The sequence below is a fragment of the Neoarius graeffei genome, chromosome 22 (assembly GCF_027579695.1).
Source record: "Neoarius graeffei isolate fNeoGra1 chromosome 22, fNeoGra1.pri, whole genome shotgun sequence".
Lineage (NCBI taxonomy): Eukaryota > Metazoa > Chordata > Actinopteri > Siluriformes > Ariidae > Neoarius > Neoarius graeffei.
The window spans coordinates 7,456,867-7,479,339 of NC_083590.1; the positions used below are offsets into that span (position 1 = coordinate 7,456,867).

A 22,473-nucleotide genomic window follows, 5' to 3' on the forward strand; every position below is an offset into this window, starting at 1 on the left:
GCCCAAGTGACCTCGAAACCCTCATCTCACATGCTATTCGTCTGGACAACAGGATGAGAGAACGCCACCAAGCCTTGAGCCCCCCCAGCCTCCCTACCTCTACCTGGAGACCGTCTACCTCCTTCAGTGACTGTCCAGAACCCATGCAAGTGGGTCGTACTCGCCTCTCCGCATCTGAGAGGGAGCGCAGAAGGAGGGACAAGTGCTGCATCTACTGTGGCAAGCCTGGTCACTTCCGAGCATCATGTCCCGAACTCTTGGGAAAAGGACCGCCCCGTCCAGCCGAGGGAGGGTTGTGACGGGGCCTACCCTCTCTCCCGGACTCCCTGGCCAAGGAATCTACATCCCGGTCTCCATCTCCTGGGGTGAGTCTGTCCACTCTTGTCAAGCTTTGATAGACTCAGGGGCGGCTGGGAACTTTATGGATATTCACTTCGCCCAAAGCATCAATATTCCGACTGCACCTCTTGAAGTCCCACTGTCTGTGTCTGCCCTCGATGGCCAAGCGTTAGGTGATGGAAGAGTCACCCAAGTTACTTCTCCAGTTTTCCTCCAGTCTCAAGGTCACAAGGAAGAAATATCCCTGCACCTGATTCCTTCACCTGAGTTCCCAGTTATTCTAGGCCTTCCTTGGCTTACTCGCCACAACCCTCGCATAGACTGGGTAACAAGCCAGGTTGTGGAATGGGGCCCTGCATGCCATGCCTCTTGTCTGCTCTCTAGCTCTCCTGTGTCTCCTGCCGAGCCCCCTGATCTCACCGAGTTATCTCAAGTTCCCACAGAGTACTGGGATCTCAAGGAGGTATTCAGCAAGAGCAGGGCCGCCGTTCTTCCTCCGCACCGGGCCTACGACTGTGCCATCGACTTGCTCCCTGGGACTACCCCTCCTTGTGGCAGACTGTTTTCACTCTCTCAGCCAGAACGCAAGGCCATGGAGGAATACCTCAAAGATGCCCTGGTCTCTGGGTTTATTCGACCCTCCACTTCACCTGCTGGAGCCGGCTTCTTCTTTGTCGGCAAGAAGGATGGGGGGCTCCGACCATGTATTGATTACAGGGGCCTGAATAAGATCACTGTGCGCAACCGATATCCCCTTCCGCTGATGTCCACAGCTTTCGACCTGCTCCAAGGCGCCACCGTCTTCACCAAGTTGGACCTACGGAACGCATACCACCTCATCCGTATCCGACAGGGAGACGAGTGGAAGACTGCCTTTAACACCCCGTCTGGGCACTACGAATACCAGGTGATGCCCTTCGGACTCACCAACGCACCAGCTGTTTTTCAGGCCCTAATCAACGACGTCTTAAGGGACATGATTAACCTATACGTTTTTGTCTACCTCGACGACATCCTTATCTTTTCCAAGACCGTGCAGGAGCACCGCCACCATGTCCGCCAGGTTCTCCAGAGGCTGCTACAGAACAATCTGTTCGCCAAGGCCCAGAAATGCGAATTTCATGTTCCCGAGGTCTCCTTTCTGGGATTTATTGTACGGACAGGCCAACTCCAAATGGACCCTGCCAAGACCCTGGCCGTCCGGGATTGGCCTACTCCCAAGTCCGTTAAGGAGGTTCAGCGGTTCTTAGGATTCGCTAACTTCTACCGCAAGTTCATCAGGAACTTCAGTTCTGTGGCAGCACCCATGTCTGACCTCACCAAAGGGACAGGTGGATCTTATGGCTGGTCTCCTCAGGCAGAAAAGGCGTTCAAAGACCTCAAGGACCGCTTCTGCACGGCACCCATTCTGGTTCTCCCGGACACCTCCCAACCATTCATCGTGGAGGTGGACGCCTCGGACAGTGGTGTCGGCGCGGTGCTCTCTCAACGTTCGGAAGGAAAGCTGCACCCCTGCGCTTACTTCTCCCACCGCCTGAGTCCTGCTGAGTCCCGGTACGATGTGGGGGATCGAGAACTGCTAGCGGTCAAACTGGCCCTTGAGGAGTGGAGGCACTGGCTGGAGGGAGCACAACATCCATTCCTGGTTTGGACTGACCACAAGAACCTGGAGTACCTCCAGCAAGCCAAGAGACTGAACCCTCGACAGGCTAGGTGGGCCCTGTTTTTCAGTCGGTTTGACTTCACCCTCTCATACCGCCCCGGCTCCAAGAACACCAAACCTGACGCACTGTCCAGACTGTTCTCTGCCACTAACAGGGAGAATGAAGTCGGGCCTATTATCCCTGTGTCCCGGATTGTGGCCCCTGTCCGCTGGGGTATTGAGGAGGCTGTCCGACGAGCCCAACGCCAGGACCCCGGTCCTGGGACGGGGCCACCAGGCCTCTTGTACGTCCCACATCAAGCCCGGGCCAAGGTTCTCCAGTGGGGTCACTCTTCCCCTCTCACCGCCCACCCGGGAGCTCGGAGGACCCTGGACTTCCTGAAAAGACGCTTCTGGTGGCCTAACATGGAGAAGGAAGTAAGGTCATTTGTCCTGTCCTGTGAGGTTTGCACCAGAACCAAGAACCCACGACAGCGTCCCCAGGGTCTCCTGCATCCTCTGACCATTCCCCGGCGTCCCTGGTCCCACGTGGCAGTCGACTTTATCACGGGTCTCCCTGAGTCACAAGGTAACACGGTCATTTTGGTCTTAGTTGACAGATTCTCCAAGGCCTGCCGCTTCATACCACTGTGCAAACTCCCCTCTGCTCTTGAAACTGCGAAACTTTTGTTTAATCATGTCTTCCGAGTCTTTGGTCTTCCACAGGACATCGTCTCAGACCGAGGGCCCCAGTTCTCCTCCCGAGTGTGGCACGGGTTCTGCAAGGTCATCGGAGCCACTGCCAGCCTCTCCTCTGGGTTTCACCCACAGTCCAATGGTCAGACGGAGAGGCTCAACCAGGACCTGGAAACCACCCTGCGAGGCCTGGCTATGGATAACCCGACATCGTGGAGCACCTGGCTGCCATGGGCGGAGTACGCCCACAACACCCTGCAGTCATCGGCCACCAAGCTGTCGCCATTCCAGTGCCAATTCGGGTTCCAGCCACCTCTGTTCCCGGACCAGGAGGAGGACGCGGGGGTGCCCTCGGTCAACCAATATGTGAGACGGTATCGCAAGACCTGGAGCAAGGTCAGGAAGACCCTCATACAGACCTCCAGAACCAACCAGACTCAGGCCAACCGCCATAGAAGACCTGCACACGCTTTCCGCCCTGGGCAGCGTGTTTGGCTGTCCACTAAGGACCTTCCACTGCGGGTGGAGAACCGCAAGCTTGCTCCTCGCTACATTGGCCCCTTCAAGGTGGTGCACAGGGTGAACCCTGTCTCCTACCGGCTCCAGTTGCCCCGGACTCTGAGGATCAACCCCACTTTCCATGTTTCCCTGTTACGGCCCGTACTGACGTCTACGTATGCCCCTGCCCCTAGGAACCCCCCACCCCCCCGCATCTTCCAGGGGCAGACTGTGTTCACTGTGAATCGCCTGCTTGACTCCCGCCGGGTCCGCGGCGGGTTGCAATATCTGGTGGACTGGGAGGGCTATGGTCCTGAGGAGCGCTGCTGGGTTCCTGCTCGGGATGTCCTTGATAAAGAACTATGTCGGGACTTCCATTCGGCCCATCCGGATCGCCCTGGGAACGTCAGGAGACGCTCCTAGAGGGGGGGGTCCTGTTAGGACTAGGACTGTTTTGGCCTCTAGAGGCCGCTGTTATTTCCTTTTCATGTCGTGTTTATTTTGGCCTCTAGAGGCCGCCACTGTTCCTGTGTTTTGTGTTTGTGTTAATTGCCTAATTATCTTCACCTGTGTCCTTAATTAGTTTGTCTATTTATACCCCTGAGTTCAGTCCTCTTGTCACGGAGTCTTTGTGCTGTTATGTTTATCTCCAGTTTCCTTTGTACTGTGTTTTTTGATCTTCTTAGCTTTTGTATTTTTGCACTTTGCTTTTCTTTTGGATTATACTCTTTGGTTTTTTTTTTTTGTCTTTTGTTTTGCCCTGTATATAGTGTATATAGTTTAAATAAACCTTTTGATTCTTTTTCTACTTCCGCCTCACGCCTCTGCATTTGAGTCATCCCCCTGGTGGCCTAGTGGGGGTTTGCTGGATTATCACACCAACGAACCAGGTTCGAATCCCAGCAAAACCCTAACAGCTGATGGTTTAATATCACACACAACAGAGGAGAGAAACTCAATATAACACTCAGTATTATCATTATTAATGACACTGTTAATGAGAATAAACAGGTGATATTAAATCCTCATGACATTCTGAATAATACAATTAATTTTACACTCATCATCTTTAAAGTCAGTATTAAACCAAGATGGAAATCTGTTGATGAAGTGTGTGTTCAGAATTGTGGTGCCAGGTCTTAATTATTTTGACCTTTAAAAGTAGTAAACAGGCACCCTTGTCAGACATAGTGGCTCCCAACTCGTTAGTTGTCAGGGCATGTTACAACACGCCAACTTCAGACACCCTGGCGCCACTGTCCATCACACGCCAACTTCAGACACCCTGGCGCCACTGTCCATCACACTGTGCTGCGTGGACTATATAAGATGCGCACAAACATCGAGGAAAACACAGCACACATCAGACGGGGACTCCATGCAACACCTGCTTCTCATCAGTGAATATTTGGATCCGTTTCTCTCTTTCTCTCTCTGTTTCATTTCTTTCTTGCTTTCTGTCTTTCTATCGCGGACGTGTCAGGATCCAACGTCCATCATTTGTGCCGTGTGAGCATTCCGTGCGTCCTTGAATGTAAGTTGTTTATTGTTGTGTAGCTACTGTGTTATGTGTGTACTCGTTATCTGTAACTGTTACATGTGGCGGTAAGGCTAGCGAGTATTTCTTCTCTTTTTCTCTCATCCTGTGTCTGTCTATTTTCTTACGTGTTTGTTCTGTTCTGTTCAGTAGCCATGTAATGATAGCGCTTGTCTTCTCGACCGCGGTCTGTTAAGGGAGCACATTTCATTATTAGCCATTGCCGTGTTGGGAGTGTAGTGGTGGTATGTACAGTTCATAACCGCGCCACATATTCTAACCTTCTATGCGCAATACAGCGCGGGGCAGCGCTTAAAGGAGCCACGCTCCCCTTCATTCAGCCGACACACTCTGTGTCTTCATGCGGGTGTGACTCGCTGTAAGCAGTTGCACCACGCACCTTGGTAATGATAGCTGCTGTAGGCAGCTATCCTCATCCTCCGTGTACGTTGTACACATTGTACATATTGTGTACATATCGTGTATATAGTCAGTATCTAGTGTGTTGTGTTATTTATTATGGGGTGTAAATAGCATTCATTGGGCTTTACATTGTTTTACTTATATAGTATTCATTTGTGTGTTTTACATTTGTATTACATTGTATATAATTATTATTCATTTGCGTTAATATATATTTAATGCGATGTGTATTTGTATTTATATCATTGTTATTATTTACATTATTGCTTGTGTGTATATTATTGCTCATGTCTTGTTGTATTTGTATTTTATTCTGTTTTCTAGTAAAACCACGGTTTACACGGTTTCTTGTGAGTGGACATCCATTAATTCCTGTTCTAACCGGACAGCCTGTGTAGCTTGCTGTATACCTGATCCAGTGTCCCTCCTATACAGTCCTTTACCCTGTCCATCACCGGACACCCATTTTTATATGGTCCTTCGAGCCGGATACAGCATTCTACACAGTCAGGATGTCCACTCATGATGGCAGTGCCCGTCCTCGCCGTGAGCACCACCACCCCAGGCACCTGGATGACTACGTGGTGACCCAGGCTCAGCGACGGCTGCCACAGGATGGCGCACACACCCAGGATGATTCTTCCCATGTGGGAGACAGCAGGCCCTGGGAGCCATCACACACTCCCCCTGCTGGGCAGACTCCCCTCGACACGTCAGCAGCTATCCTCCTCGCCCTTCAGCAGATACGGGAGGACAATCAGCAACTGCAGCGGGATAATCGGCAGATGCAGGAGGACAATCGGCAGCTGCAGCGGGATGTGCAGTACCTGTTGCAACAACACTATGCATCACCTCCACGCACTCCAGCGAGGGACATCCAGGTTCCAGCCGTCACGCCTGGAACCCCCCCAGCAGTCTTATCATCACCACTGCAGCATGACAGAACATACAGCCCTGCTGACTCAACCAGTGGACATCGCCGCGCCCCGGTGGCAGAGCAGTCGTCACCTCTACCTCGGCCACACACCGCAGGAGCTGAGGCAGCGACGTCCACACTGCCACACGGAGGAGCTCCCCATCTGCCAACACCACTGATGGCAGAGCTGACAGAGCACCTGAGGAGCATGAATCTGCCACGGGGTCACTCATTCACGTCATCCTCACCCTTTCCTGCCACCCCACAGTACTCAGCGCCATTCAGCCCACGGCGCCCTTCGTCTGCTCAGAGACAGCGGACGTCATCACCGGTGTCGGCCGGTCAGAGGGCAGTGGCACCAGATCATCACAGGCTGTCACCTGTCCCACAGCGACTGACATCTCTTCCCCCTCACGAGCTGACCTACCGCGGGCCCAAGATGAGAATCCCAGCGTTCACCGAGGACGACCCACGGCAGTTCAACAGGATGTAGCTGGCGCTCGACAACGTCCTACCACCCGACGCGACAGAGCGCTTCAAATATCAGATCCTGCTGGACCACCTGAAGCTAGAGGATGCTGTCCTGGTAGCGGATGCTTACTGCCACAGTAGCTATCCCTACAGTGATACGATGGCAGCCCTCACGAAGCTCTTTGGGCAGCCCCGCAAACTGGCACTCAGGCAGATCAACCAGGTCTTGGCTGAGCCCCCTGTCAGGAGCGGTGACCAGAGAGGCTTCAGGAACTTCGCCCTGAAGGTGCAGTCCTTGGTGGGGATGCTGGATAAGATGGGGACCCAGGAACAGCTTGAGCTACGGTGTGGTTCGCATGTGTCTCGGTTGCTGCCCAAGCTGCCTCACGAGCTGCGTACTGCCTTCAGGCGGTACATCGACCCAGACCGTGTGCCTGTCCCCACACTCCTGGACTTCGCCGCATGGTTACAGTACGAGGTTGGTGTGCAGCTGGACGAGACCAACAACCCGCCAAAGGCAACAGCGAACCAGGCAGAGTGGCAGCGGAGCACCAGAGGCAAGCAGCCGGCAGCCACACGCTCCACCACGGTCCTGCTGGTAGACCCCCCAGCCAAGTCAGCTCAGCAGCCATCAAAGTCAGCTCCACGCACACCCGCCAAGGTGGAGCCTCCAAAGAAGTACTGCCCCTTCTGCAACAGCACGGAGCACTACTTCAACCAGTGCACTGCGTTCAAGAGTATGTCACTGGAACCAAGGCTCCAGTGGATCAAGACCGGGAAGAAGTGCTGGAGGTGTGGACGCGACCATCAAGCGGCTCAGTGCTACCTCAAGGCACGGTGCCCAAAGTGCAATCGCCTGCACCTCAAGGTACTGCATGAGGTGAATGCACAAAGCAGGCCGGAGACTGCGACACTGTCTTCACCCAGCCAGCCATCCACCTACTACCTCGACCCAGCACGGAGAGGTAGTTGTGTGCTGCTGAAGATGGTGAAGGTGCTCCTTCATCACGGGGGCAAGAAGATGGAGACCTACGCCATCCTCGATGACGGGTCAGAGCGCACCATGCTCCTCCCCCAAGCAGCGCAGCAGCTTGGCCTCAAAGGACAGAGTGAGAATCTGGCCCTCCGCACCATCCGTCATGACATCAGAACGGTGCCGGGGAGGTCAGTGTCCTTCTCTGTGTCATCCCTCAGTCAACCGCAGCAGCGGTACAAAATACAGCGGGCCTTCACATCACCCGAACTGGGACTGTCCCCTCATTCACACCCAGTTGAGGCTCTCCGAAGGACCTACCGCCACCTCAGAGGGCTGCCTCTTCACTCCTTTACTCAGGCCCGTCCGCTGCTCCTCATTGGGTCTGACTACCCAGACCTCCTCATCCCCATCGAGCCTGTGCACATAGGCCCACCAGGTGGACCCATTGCCCTGAAGACACGCCTTGGATGGACACTTCAAGGCCCCGCCAAGGCTGTCAAGCATCGGTCTTCCACCTCAGCGTGCCTGTTCATCAGTGCACCGTCACCATCAGTGGAGCTGCTGCAGGACGCCACCGAGCTGCGGAAGTCCCAGTTCTGTGGCCACATCACCGTGACCTCTGACCCTGCGTTGCCTGATGCAGGGACCTTCAGTCAATATCCAGAGCTGCTGGAGGCCACAGTCAGAGCGCGTCACGGGGCGGCCACATCCGCTATCACAGCTGAGGACTACAGGCAAGCGGAACTGGCACTCCTCAGGAAGGCACAGAGTGACTCCTTCCCCGAAGACCTCACCCTGCTCTCAGCGGGGAAGCCAGTCTCCACTGACAGCAGGATCCTCACATTGTCCCCGGAGTACGACGCTGAGACACAGCTGATCCGGGTCGGAGGTCATCTGCGCAGGTGTGACACGGTTGAGGAGGAGACTCTGCACCCCATCCTGCTTGACCCTCAGCACCCCATCACACAGCTCATCATCCGAAACTTCGACAGCCACCTGGCGCACCCAGGACCAGAGCGAGTGTTTGCTGAGCTGCGCCGGCAGTACTGGATCATGCGTGGGAGAGCGGCTGTCAAGAAACATCAGCACAGCTGTCCAGAGTGTCAGAAGTGGCGAGGCACACCAGTGATCCCCAGAATGGCTGACTTGCCACCATCAAGTCTGCGCTTGCACAAGCCAGCCTTCTATTCCACTGGAATGGACTGTTTCGGGCCGTACCTCATCAAAATCGGCCGACGCACTGAGAAACGGTGGGGCATCGTTTTCAAGTGCCTGGCAATCCATGCAGTGCATCTAGACCTCCTCACCAGCATGGACACTGATGCTTTCTTGATGGCCCTGCGGCGCTTCATCGCACGCCGAGGGAAGCCACATGAGCTGCTCTCCGACCAAGGCACCAATTTCAGAGGGGGTCAGTCTGAACTGCAGGAGACGTTCAAAGCCCTCAGCCCAGAGCTACAGTCCCACTTAGCCAGTCAACAGATTGACTTCAAGTTCAATCCTCCACATGCTCCGCACTTCGGTGGTTCCTGGGAACGGGAGATCCGTTCCATCAAAGCTGCCCTACACACTACACTCGATGCACAGACAGTCACTGAGGAGGTGTTGAGGACAGTGCTGATCGAGGTGGAAAGCATCATCAACTCCAAGCCCTTGGGTTACACCTCGTCAGACATCGCAGATCCAGATCCCATCACTCCAAACATGCTGCTGATGGGGCGGCACGACCCCTCCATACCACAAGTGGTCTACACCGACTCCGACATCCTGAGCAGGCGCAGGTGGAGACAGTGCCAGGCCCTTGCGGACCAATTCTGGGCTAAGTTCATCAGGAACTACCTGCCCTCTCTTCAAACCCGCTCCAAGTGGCAACGAGACCGGGAGGACCTCATCGTTGACAGCATCGTGATGATTGCCGACCCTCAACTCCCACGTGCCCTGGGGCCTGTGGGCAAGGTCACTGCTGTCATCCCTGGAGCAGATGGCAGGGTACGTACTGCACAGGTGCAGGTCAAGGACCGGACCTACACACGCCCAGTCTCACGCCTGGTGAGACTCCCTTCACTCCCTCAGGGCCCCTCTGCCTGACATCATGGACACAACTTTGTTCCACAAAGTTGGGGGCGGCTGTTCAGAATTGTGGTGCCAGGTCTTAATTATTTTGACCTTTAAAAGTAGTAAACAGGCACCCTTGTCAGACATAGTGGCTCCCAACTCGTTAGTTGTCAGGGCATGTTACGACACGCCAACTTCAGACACCCTGGCGCCACTGTCCATCACACGCCAACTTCAGACACCCTGGCGCCACTGTCCATCACACTGTGCTGCGTGGACTATATAAGATGCGCACAAACATCGAGGAAAACACAGCACACATCAGACGGGGACTCCATGCAACACCTGCTTCTCATCAGTGAATATTTGGATCCGTTTCTCTCTTTCTCTCTCTGTTTCATTTCTTTCTTGCTTTCTGTCTTTCTATCGCGGACGTGTCAGGATCCAACGTCCATCATTTGTGCCGTGTGAGCATTCCGTGCGTCCTTGAATGTAAGTTGTTTATTGTTGTGTAGCTACTGTGTTATGTGTGTACTCGTTATCTGTAACTGTTACATGTGGCGGTAAGGCTAGCGAGTATTTCTTCTCTTTTTCTCTCATCCTGTGTCTGTCTATTTTCTTACGTGTTTGTTCTGTTCTGTTCAGTAGCCATGTAATGATAGCGCTTGTCTTCTCGACCGCGGTCTGTTAAGGGAGCACATTTCATTATTAGCCATTGCCGTGTTGGGAGTGTAGTGGTGGTATGTACAGTTCATAACCGCGCCACATATTCTAACCTTCTATGCGCAATACAGCGCGGGGCAGCGCTTAAAGGAGCCACGCTCCCCTTCATTCAGCCGACACACTCTGTGTCTTCATGCGGGGTGACTTGCTGTAAGCAGTTGCACCACACCACGCACCTTGGTAATGATAGCTGCTGTAGGCAGCTATCCTCATCCTCCGTGTACGTTGTACACATTGTACATATTGTGTACATATCGTGTATATAGTCAGTATCTAGTGTGTTGTGTTATTTATTATGGGGTGTAAATAGCATTCATTGGGCTTTACATTGTTTTACTTATATAGTATTCATTTGTGTGTTTTACATTTGTATTACATTGTATATAATTATTATTCATTTGCGTTAATATATATTTAATGCGATGTGTATTTGTATTTATATCATTGTTATTATTTACATTATTGCTTGTGTGTATATTATTGCTCATGTCTTGTTGTATTTGTATTTTATTCTGTTTTCTAGTAAAACCACGGTTTACACGGTTTCTCGTGAGTGGACATCCATTAATTCCTGTTCTAACCGGACAGCCTGTGTAGCTTGCTGTATACCTGATCCAGTGTCCCTCCTATACAGTCCTTTACCCTGTCCATCACCGGACACCCATTTTTATAGTGTGTGTCATTGTGTCTCTGCAGGTTGCGGGATTGTGGTGTCTCAGATGAAGGCTGTGCTGCTCTGAGTTCAGCTCTGAGATCAAACCCCTCACACCTGAGAGACCTGGATCTCTCCTTTAATAAACTCAGAGACTCAGGAGTGAAGTGTCTCTGTGCTGGACTGGAGAATCCTCACTGTAAACTGGAGACACTGTGGTAAGATCATCTCTCTGAGGTGGGGTTTACATTAGACCGTATCAGCGGATCATCAGATTAACGTTTTTAAAAACGATTAGCGTGCACACAGCAACGCCAATACACGATTCGCGTGCACACAGCAACGCCAATACACGGATACGCTAATCACATGACTAATTAAGTTGAAATGTGTCAGTGCGGCTCATCGCTTCCTCCTCAGCGGCTGCGCTCCAAATCACTCCGCCCTGAATAGTGAGTGCCCTCTGGAGGGTGCGCACTCCGGCCCTGCGCAGCTCACAGAGCACGCGAGTGAAGCGCACGAGCAGTGATTCGGGACTGAGCCGCTGTGCACAAGTCACTTACCACTTGCAAGTGGAAGGATGGCAAGCCTAAAGACAATCATAACTACACAATGGGCAGTATTTGCATCAGTATTTGCAGTATTTTCATACTTTTATACTCTTTAATGAAAGGTGATACAAGGCGGAAGTCCGCGCCATTTTTCAGCAGTCGCGTCACATGACCAACGCCAGCGAATCAGGAAGGTGGATGTCACAGTGACGTTGTCCAATGACGACGCCAGCTAGAGCTCAGCACAGCGTATCCGCGTATTCTCAATGTTTACACAGCACCGGACCAGACATGATCTGGATTGAATACGTGGACCCTGGCGGATTCCCGTTTCCAGGCGTTTTAATGTAAACGGACAGTGCATCCGCAAAGAAAACTAGACAGATACGGTCTAATGTAAACTTGGCCTGAAAGTCACATGAGCTGCTCCTCAGTAAGACCCATTCTCTAATAGTGAGACTGAAGCAGAGGTTTTAGGTTCATCATCAGTGTCCTGAGGAGGAAGATTGTTTCTGTTCACTGCACACTGATGATTTGTCACAGAGTCTTTGGGTCAGATGGATGTATGTGAGAAGCTGCAGCACAAAACGGGACTTGATCCGACTGCCATGTGTCTGAACTCGCTGTGAAATTTACTACAACACTGTAACTAATCCCACAAACTGCACCTGAGACTCAAACTAACTGCCCTCTGTGTGAGCAGCAGTGACATGGTGGAAATGATCTCAGGAATATAGAATTTGAAACAAAGATGAGACGTTAAAGGAACAGTCCACCGTACTTCCATAATGAAATATGCTCTTATCTGAATTGAGACGAGCTGCTCCGTACCTGTCCCAGCTTTGCGCGACCTCCCAGTCAGTCAGACGCAGTCAGACGCGCTGTCACTCCTGTTAGCAATGGAGCTAGGCTCAGTATGGCCAACGGTATTTTTTGGGGCTGTAGTTAGATGCGACCAAACTCTTCCGCGTTTTTCCTGTTTACATAGGTTTATATGACCAGTGATATGAAACAAGTTCAGTTACACAAATTGAAACGTAGCGATTTTCTATGCTTCAGCAGCGCATAGATACAGAGCTCCGTATCAATGTGCTGCCGAAGCGCGCAGAAGGTGTTAGTACGCCTGTCATTATAGTGCGGACTTTCCATAGCATAGAAAATCACCACGTTTCAATTTGTGTAACTGAACTTGTTTCATATCACTGGTCATATAAACCTAAGTAAACAGGAAAAACGCGGAAGAGTTTGGTCGCATCTAACTACAGCCCCAAAAAATACCATTGGCCATGCTGAGCCTAGCTACATTGCTAACAGGAGTGACAGCGCGTCTGACTGCGTCTGACTGACTGGGAGGTCGTGCAAAGCTCGGACAGGTACGGAGCAGCTCGTCTCAATTCAGATAAGAGCATATTTCATTATGGAAGTACGGTGGACTGTTCCTTTAATGCCAGAGAACTGATGCAGGAAAAAGAGATGAAAAATTGACACTTTCATATCAAAAAGCAAAAGAACCACAACAACAATCCTTCTGTTCATTTTGAATTACTCAAATGCTATTATAGTAATAAATACTTACATTAGAATTATTTCTTGTTATAATAATAATAATAATAATAATAATAATAATAATGTCCATTCCATTCACACAGAGCTAAAGTAGAGAACAGGATCAGTAGGTGTGTGTATGAGAGGAGACCACAGGACACGACCACTACGCTCTGTTTTATTATACAGAGCTCATTAAAATCATCTTCATAAAAAGAACCAATCCATTGGAACACACACACAGCACTGGGTTCATGAACCCTTCACACACACAGGGCTATACTAAAAATTCCATCACAATGGTCTGATCTTCATCCAAGTCAGAAGAGCAGACAAACGCATTCTGTCTAAAGAAAACACAGTCACACTTGTTCTTGTCAGTCCTGAATAAACCATTTAAACATTCACACACTGGGGTTTTAGAGTGTGTGAAGCTGTGAGATAACGACTTCTCCAGAAGGTGGAGTCTGACCCTGTTCTATAAAACACCCACAGTCCTGATTATTGACGGTCTGATCTTCTCCAGAAAGAGCTGTTCATGTGAACTCTGATTAAAGAGAGATTTTGTAGAGATGTGTGAAGCAGGAAAACGTGACTAAAACAGCGTTTGTAAAGAGCGAGTGTGTGAGACTCGGTCCACAGGAAGATAAATTGTCTCCAAACAGAGCAGATTCAGTGCTGTTGCTCCTCTGCCTAAGATCGAGGCATCCTGCAAAAATCACCCTAAGAGCACATCATGGAATACTGAAAAAGGAGAAAGAGAAAGCAAAGGAGAGCAGAACAGCTGCAGAAATCTCTAGAACTCACGAAAGTCTCTGTTCATGTGTCCACTGGAAGAAACAACACTGAACCATAAAACTGTTCTAGATTACAAAGAAATCTGTTTAACAAAACCAATGAAAATCATTTCCATCCAACACTAATCAGGTATTCTTCTACAGACTGAAAGATTCTGGAGACATTCATTCTCTCTCTGTCTCTTTGACACACACCACCCTCCAGTTTAAAGACACAAAGTAAATCTTGATGTTCATAAACTGAGTCAGTGAAGTGTGTCATTGTGTCTCTGCAGGTTGTGTAATTGTGGTGTCTCAGATGAAGGCTGTGCTGCTCTGAGTTCAGCTCTGAGATCAAACCCCTCACACCTGAGAGAACTGGAGCTGTCCTATAATAAACTCAGAGACTCAGGAGTGAAGCGTCTCTGTGCTGTACTGGAGAATCCTCACTGTAAACTGGAGATACTGGGGTAAGATCATCTCTCTGAGAGTCACATGACCTGCTCCTCAGTAAGACCCATTCTCTAATAGTGAGACTGAAGCAGAGGTTTTAGCTTCATCATCAGTGTCCTGAGGAGGAAGATTGTTTCTGTTCACTGCACACTTTTTTTTAAGTTCAGAAAATGTTTTGTTAATTTATTTTTTCTTAACGTTTCTAAAAGACGAGACCTCAGTGCTATGAAAACAACATTCTAAGTGTACTTTGTCCAAATAGTGTTTGCTGGTAATTTTAAATATTTTGTTCTAAAATAAGTCAGATAAATCTAAGGGACAGTTGAAATGAAACATAATCCTCTCGCGACAGTGCAACATGTTCAGTGTCAGATGAAACTAGAGAAGATCTTTCCATTCATACCAAACACATCGCCTCAGCTAACCAGCTCTCATTCACCTCAGCCCCATCATGGCTGCGTAGAAGAAGGGTCCGGGTACTGAACTGGCCAGCCTGCAGTCCAGATCTTTCACCCATAGAAAACATTTGGCGCATCATATAATGGAAGATACGACAAAAAAGACCTAAGACATTTGAGCAACTAGAATCCTACATTAGACAAGAATGGGTTAACATTCCTATCCCTAAACTTGAGCAACTTGTCTCCTCAGTCCCCAGACGTTTACAGACTGTTGTAAAGAGAAAAGGGGATGTCTCACAGTGGGAAACATGGCCTTGTCCCAACTTTTTTGAGATGTGTTGTTGTCATAAAATTTAAAATCACCTAATTTTTCTCTTTAAATAATATATTTTCTCAGTTTAAACATTTGATATGTCATCTATGTTCTATTCTGAATAAAATATGGTATTTTGAAGCTTCCACATCATTGCATTCCATTTTTATTTACAATTTGTTCTTTGTCCCAACTTTTTTGGAATCGGGGTTGTATCCATAGAGACCAAGATTAGATATTGACCCGATAATTGTGGAACTATTCTTGATTAATTTTGGGTATGTTTTCGTGCTTTCACTAAAATGGTCTCCTTTTATTCCACATTTTGTGATGGTGTGTGTGAATAAACCCACTGACTCCGTTCCATTCATACAGTACCACAGAGCTAAAGTAGAGAACATGATCAGTAGGTTTGTGTATGAGAGGAGATCACAGGGCACGACCACTACGCTCTGTTTTATTATACAGAGCTCATTAAAATCATCTTCATAAAAAGGACCAATCCATGGGAACACACACACACACAAAACCCTTATTTAAAGACACACAAAGCAAATATTAATGTTCATAAACTGAGGCAGTGAAGTGTGTGTCATTGTGTCTCTGCAGGTTGGAGCGTTGTGGTGTCTCAGATGAAGGCTGTGCTGCTCTGAGTTCAGCTCTGAGATCAAACCCCTCACACCTGAGAGTACTGAATCTGATTGGAAATGAAATCGGAGACTCAGGAGAAAAGCTGCTCTCTGCTCTTAAGGATGATAAACATTACAAACTCCAGAGACTGATGTGAGTAATTACTTTTTTTTAGATAAATGTTGTTGAAGGAAAAATCGAAATAATTTCATGTGATATTTCAGTAAATATCACATGACCAGGCCATGAAATGAAACCTTTTTTTTTTTTTTTTTTAGAAATTTTCACTGTGTTCTATTTAATCGGATGTTTTTTCCCCTTTTAAGAATTAACTCTAATGCTGTTTTGTGTTCATTAATGTGCGTTGATTTAAAATCCATCTGAAAACAGAAGACAGGGAGTCCGAGTCTCCAAAATGTCCCATCTGAGTGCATGAGTGATTTGTAAATGTCTCCTTGTGACACCCTGCTGTCTCTGACTTCATCCTGCTGCTTTTGTCTGAATAAGATGATCTCGGCTTTTCCCTGTTTCTGATCAGCAGCACACTTTCTTCTCAACTCTCCTCAAAACTCAGTAAAATGATCATCTTTAATGCCACACGGCCACAAATATGTGATTTAAGGAGCCACTTGACTCACTCTGACACTCCTTCCTGCTCTCCACCTCCACACCGTGTCTTCTGTCATTCCTGTAAACTTCACCTCGGCTTCTTCTTAAAGTCTGCATTTAAATCTACATGTAGAACAAGATATCAAACCCACCGCAGTGTTAGTTACTGTTTAAAAAGCTCCAAAGCCTGTGATTGGATAAGAGCAGTGATGGGATGGGAAACATCTGCTCACTTTCCTGTTAGATCTTGTGGAAGTTCTCATTTGTTGGAGCTCAATGTTAGAACACATATTATAGAAGACTGAATAAATGTTGGATTAAATTATAAACAGGAGTTAATAATGTTTCTCTTGGAGCAGAGATGATTACATGCTGTTGGTCATGAAGTACCACAGTCCAGTGTGTGGGGATTAATCCAGATGTTTTTCTTTTATTTTCAGTGTGTGGTGAACATGTGTGTGAGATGAAGACTCTGGTGTTCCTGCATTTCCATGCTGGGGAACAGACAACACATTCATAAACCCATCAGTCATTTAGTTCTAACAAATGAAAGAGACTCGGAGACGTGGGCAGTGTGTGTTCATGGTGCACAGTGAATCAGACTGCACACAATTCTACACTGAATGTGGAACAACTTGTGATCTGCATGAAACTGCCTGGACCTCAGTCCCTTAAAAACCCTGAAAGAGCAGGTGGAAAAAGCACAGGGACTCGATCTGAACCCAGTCAGTGGAAGAGGGAGCTGAAATGGACAGGAACAGTTTCAGGACATTGGTGGGATTCTCACCTGACAGGATCGGCATTTGGGGAGTTAATCTGAGGCCCCAAGGAGACTCACTACAAGGCACATTTATCACTTTGTCCTTTGGTTGGTGTTTTAATGTAGTTTAGATCTTTTTGTTACAGGATCAGACCAAATCTGTTCATTATTTACTCTGTCTGATCCTGATTTTGTTTTTGTTTGTTTTGCTGGGATCAGATGATCGAACCCAATATGGGATCAGAGCCATCTCTTTTACTTGAGTATAGACTCAGATTCACTTCCATTTCCCTGAGTATTTACATACACAGAAATAAAAGACTTTTTCTCATCAGCATGGTTCAGCACAATTAAAAAGTTAAATTACACATTAAAAACTAATAATTTCTATCTGATCTATTAAAATAGATCTAAAGCAACCATTTAAGCACAATCAGTCTCTAATATGGAACTGAAAAATGAAATGTTCACACACCTCTCAGCAGCCAAGCTCACAACAATTTGTGTTTCAGTGCAGTTTTCAGTCCTAATGAAGTTGTATCACCTGTTTAGCATCCTGCTGGTTCTGCAGCTGATGTTTCTGTACCTCTTCCCAGATGGAAGGACGGAGAAGATGCGGCATGAAGGGTCCTTAATGATGGAGATAGCCCTGCAGGTGCAGCACTTTTGGTAGATCTCCATCAGTGAAGGGAGAGGGGCATCAATGACCCCCCTGGCTGTCTTCACAACCCTATTTAGCTTCTTCTTGTCGTAGGCCTTGCAGCTCCCAAACCAGAAAGTGAGGCTGTATGTTAAGATGCATCAAGTCAGTGGGTAAACACTGGGAGTGACGTCATCGAAGTTAAATATTGGGAAATTTGTCACTCAGGTCCGCAATGTACTTTGTATGAAAAATGCAAGGTTTTTTTTAACATGAGAAAATAAACTTCATATCTTCAAGCCAATGGGTGACTTTCTTTTTATTATATCGACACATTCACAATCAAAAAGTCCCCAAATTTATCAAAACAATTCATTGATTTCCTCACAAGTGACACACAGATTTATGTCACAGTTTTGGTTCTCTATGAATTAATTTTATCAATGAGCTTATTTATTCCTTTTAGCAGTAAAGACTGAATTACAGGGAATGTCAGCAAGACACAAACAATCCCACATACAATAATATGAATCAATAAATAATCATCGAATATTATAAATACTCAACAGCACAGTGGTGTAGTGGTTAGCACTGCCGCCTCACAGCAAGAAGGTTCTGCGTTTGAGCCCAGTGGCCAACGGTGGTCTTTCTGTGCGGAGTTTGCATGTTCTCCCCGTGTCCACGTGGGTTTCCTCCGGGTGCTCCGGTTTCCCCCACAGTCCAAAGACATGCAGGTTAGGTTAACTGGTGACTCTAAATTGACCGTAGGCGTGAATGTGAATGGTTGTGTGTCTCTGTGTGTCAGCCCTGTGATGATCTCGTGACTTGTCCAGGGTGTACCCTGCCTTTCGCCCGTAGTCAGCTGGGATAGGATCCAGCTTGCTTGCGACCCTGTACCCTGAGTGGTGACGGATAATGGAAGGATGGATGAAACTGGTAAGGAAACATCAGCCAGGCTTGTGTGAGGGACATCAGGAAGAGGAGTCAGTGGATCATGTAGTTTTGAGTTCTAGAAGGTCTGAGACACAGAGGGGAATGATGAAGAATAATCTGAGGGAATTCGGGCTACTGGATTTCACAGTAAAAGGATTATTGAGCATGGAAGAGAGGGCACAGGTTAGGGTACTGTTAGGGTTGTTTGTAAGTGATACCTGGTTGTGCGGTTTTGTTTTTTGTTTTTTTGTGTGTGTAAACACCTTAAGACTGAGCATGGCCTCCAAGACGTCCCTGATTTGATCAATCAATTTACTATTCTATGAAAATGCACTGGGAAGCTGGACTGTCTGATTTATGAGATGATGTTCATCTGAGTGAAAAAGCCAAAACTAAACATCCAATCTGATTCCATACATGATACAGTACCAGACCATGTAACCTGGAAGGAGCAACCAGAGGGGTCGGACTTGGGCTGTTCCGCAGGTCCCGAGAGCTGATAAACATGACAGGAGGATGGCGTGATCAACAGTGTCAAATGCAGCAGAAAGATCAAGGAGAATCAGGACCGAGGAAAGGGAGGCAGCACGTGCTGCATGAAGTATCTCGCTGATGGAGAGACGTGCAGTCTTGGTTGAGTATCTGGCTCGAAAGCCAGACTGGTGAGGATCCAGGAGGTTGTTCCATGAAAGAAAAGAGGAGAGGTGGTGAACAGCAGTGTGTTCAAGCGTCTTTGACCGAAAGGGGAAAAGAGAAACAGGGTGGTAACTCTGGATGACCGAGGGGTCCAAGGTGGGGTTTTTTTCAACAGAGGGGTGGTGTGGGCCCATTTGAAGTAGGAGGGAATGTATCCGGAGGGCAAGGAGGAGTTGATGAGGGAGGTAATAAATGGGAGGCTGTCAGGAGTGATGGTCTGGAGGAGAGATGAGGGGATCGGGTCAAGGGCACAGGTGAAATGCATTTAAAGGGTGTACTAATTAATAATAAGAAGGATTAGACTACTTGCGAAGGCATTCCAATGCACACATTGGTGTGGAGTTCTACTTGTTCAAAATTGTAAAGAAAAGCTGGAGATTGAATGCTGTAATACAACCCCGATTCCAAAAAAGTTGGGACAAAGTACAAATTGTAAATAAAAACGGAATGCAATGATGTGGAAGTTTCAAAATTCCATATTTTATTCAGAATAGAACATAGATGACATATCAAATGTTTAAACTGAGAAAATATCATTTAAAGAGAAAAATTAAGTGATTTTAAAGTTCATGACAACAACACATCTCAAAAAAGTTGGGACAAGGCCATGTTTACCGCTGTGAGACATCCCCTTTTCTCTTCACAACAGTCTGTAAACGTCTGGGGACTGAGGAGACAAGTTGCTCAAGTTTAGGGATAGGAATATTAACCCATTCTTGTCTAATGTAGTATTCTAGTTGCTCAACTGTCTTCGGTCTTTTTTGTCGTATCTTCCGTTTTATGATGTGACAAATGTTTTCTATAGGTGAAAGATCTGGACTGCAGGCTGGTCAGTTCAGTACCCGGACCCTTCTTCTACGCAGCCATGATGCTGTAATTGATGCAGTATCCGGTTTGGCATTGTCATGTTGGAAAATGCAAGGTCTTCCCTGAAAGAGACATCGTCTGGATGGGAGCATATGTTGCTCTAGAACCTGGATATACCTTTCAGCAACACATCACAAAAAAGTTGGGACAAGGCCATGTTTACCACTGTGAGACATCCCCTTTTCTCTTTACAACAGTCTGTAAACGTCTGACAGCGCTTGAAATTCATATATTTTTTCACCAGCCAGCCGGACTAATTACCTTCCAAAGTAACTCGCCAAACAGAAAATCAACTAGCCAAAATTTGTTCATGTATTTATTTTACTTCTGTCAAAAATAACGCAAAAGAGAGTAGTTACCATTGTTCATGACTAATGTGCATTTATTTCAAGACCCGAGTATTTTGATACTGTTGTGAAATACATAAATGAGAACAACACAGAGCACCATAATATAATATCAACAAATAATAATACATTGGAAAACTTGGCAACTTGGTGTATGAGTATTGAAAGCAAATATACTTACTATCATGACTATAGCACCCAAAATATGTCCAACATGCTTTCTGTATTTAACCATTTATGAGAGAGAAAGCATTAGGAGCTTCATATTGACTAGGAATCAACTTGAAAAAAATTAATTATTCCATAAAAATCGTATCGCAGCCAAGGCCTACCCTGCTCCCATGTTTGCTTATAAGTCTTTTGTCGTTTCTCCTTCTCATATGCTTTATCGGCGGCCCTTTTCTCCTCTTCAGACCGAGGTTGCTTTGTCCCCGTCTCTGGCAGTTTCTGTACACCTTTCAGAAAATTCCACATCGCAGCGTAGCTTTGGCAGATGTAGATGTAAACAACAACAAAAACATGTGGTTAAATGGGCGATAATGTGGCCACATCTATTGAATTTGATAACATGATTACCGCGATATTCAGTGAGATGCGTTATATGCATAGGCAGTAGTGAAAAAACCGACAGCCTGACTCGTACACGATATGATTCGGAATTCTTCGGTATTTTCCGTCCTGCCGATAAACACATCGATTAATACAGACACGGCACACCCTTAATATGTGGCGACTTTAGTTGACGGTGTGTCTGAATTAGGGCTGTGCGATATGGGGGGAAAAAATGAATATCCCGATACATTTTCTCCATTTCACGATATACGACATATTGAAATCTCCTCTAAAGGACCCCATGAAATCTAACTTTTACTCTTTACTGTTTTCACTACAATCCCTGCAGATTAAATAACATTCTTGGTTAACGTTACAAGTGGTTTTCAACAACACATTTTAAATTTTCATGTTCGTGATTAATCACAATTGAGTTGAAATAAGACTATTTTTATTCAACAAAGATGTCGCACAAACTGAAAAAAACAATCTTGAAAATTGCAACATATGGGGTGGCTTTGGAGAACGAGACCACTATGGTCATTTGTTTGGCTCATGGTTTAGCTCGTGGGCAAGTAGTTCAGAGTTTAAGAGACTCTTCATACTGTACCGAGTGAGTTTTCAGTTGATGGAACATTTGTCGTTCTGCTGCCTTTTGTGATGACAGGGTTTTTTTTGCACACTTTACAAACTGGCATTTGCTGTTCCACGTCCTCTTCGCGATATCGAAAAAAATGCCAGATGACTGACCCCTTACTAGTTCTTTTAGGAACCAATTCGTCTGCTTCCATTTTTAATTTGTCACTGAAATTGACAGAGCTTACACGGTAGCCTATGCAACACCAGTGATTGCACGAACTGAGTCAGTGCTGTAAACCGAAACTAGGAAATCTTCCCGTAAGTTCCTTTCAGCACAGAGATGTCGCCCGGGATTGGTTGGCGAGTACGTGACTGTTACAACCAGCGTAACACACGAATGACCCAAAAAACCAACAGGCTCAAGTCTAGGGGGTTTATTACAACTAAGGGGTTTACAATATAAGAAAATAGTAAAATAAAGACAATAACTAAATATAATAAGGGTAAATAACAGCATCAGCTGCTGGCATGAAGGCAACCCCTCTTGCTTCTGGTCACAGCTCCCATTTATAGTGCGCAACATGCCAGGTAGACCAATTGGAGACGTCCCACCAACAGGGAACACCTGGAAGACAATCAACAGGCAAAACACAAGGAAATACGGGAGAACCTGCAGCCACCTAGAGGTAGAAGAGGGACATAACACCTCCACACCGAAATGGTGACTATAGTCTCCATAAATCAATATTTAACTACATACATAGGACCATGATGCACCGCATCCACTGACTCGGTTGGGTGCAATGCAATTTCAGAAACAAAAGAATACAGCCATACTGTAATAACAAAACAACATGAAAACAAACACTCACACATAACAAAGATCAACACAT

The 22,473-nt window shown here is 47.2% G+C and overlaps 1 protein-coding gene and 1 long non-coding RNA gene across 7 annotated transcripts in view; both read left to right on the forward strand.

The window, feature by feature from the left end:
• Positions 1 to 22,473, forward strand: part of LOC132870601 (uncharacterized) — a 315,561-nt gene that overhangs the window by 50,575 nt on the left and 242,513 nt on the right. The window lies entirely within an intron of this gene.
• Positions 1 to 22,473, forward strand: part of LOC132870597 (NACHT, LRR and PYD domains-containing protein 12-like) — a 136,739-nt gene that overhangs the window by 21,863 nt on the left and 92,403 nt on the right. For 4 of the 5 annotated variants that reach the window (XM_060904295.1, XM_060904297.1, XM_060904298.1 and 1 more), the window contains 2 exons: positions 10,973 to 11,146; positions 14,097 to 14,270. In XM_060904295.1, coding sequence (XP_060760278.1) covers positions 10,973 to 11,146; positions 14,097 to 14,270 — 348 coding nt within the window. Of the gene's footprint in view, positions 1 to 10,972; positions 11,147 to 14,096; positions 14,271 to 15,576; positions 15,751 to 16,646; positions 17,888 to 22,473 lie in introns of those variants that run through there. The other variant, XM_060904300.1, reaches the window with a different exon arrangement.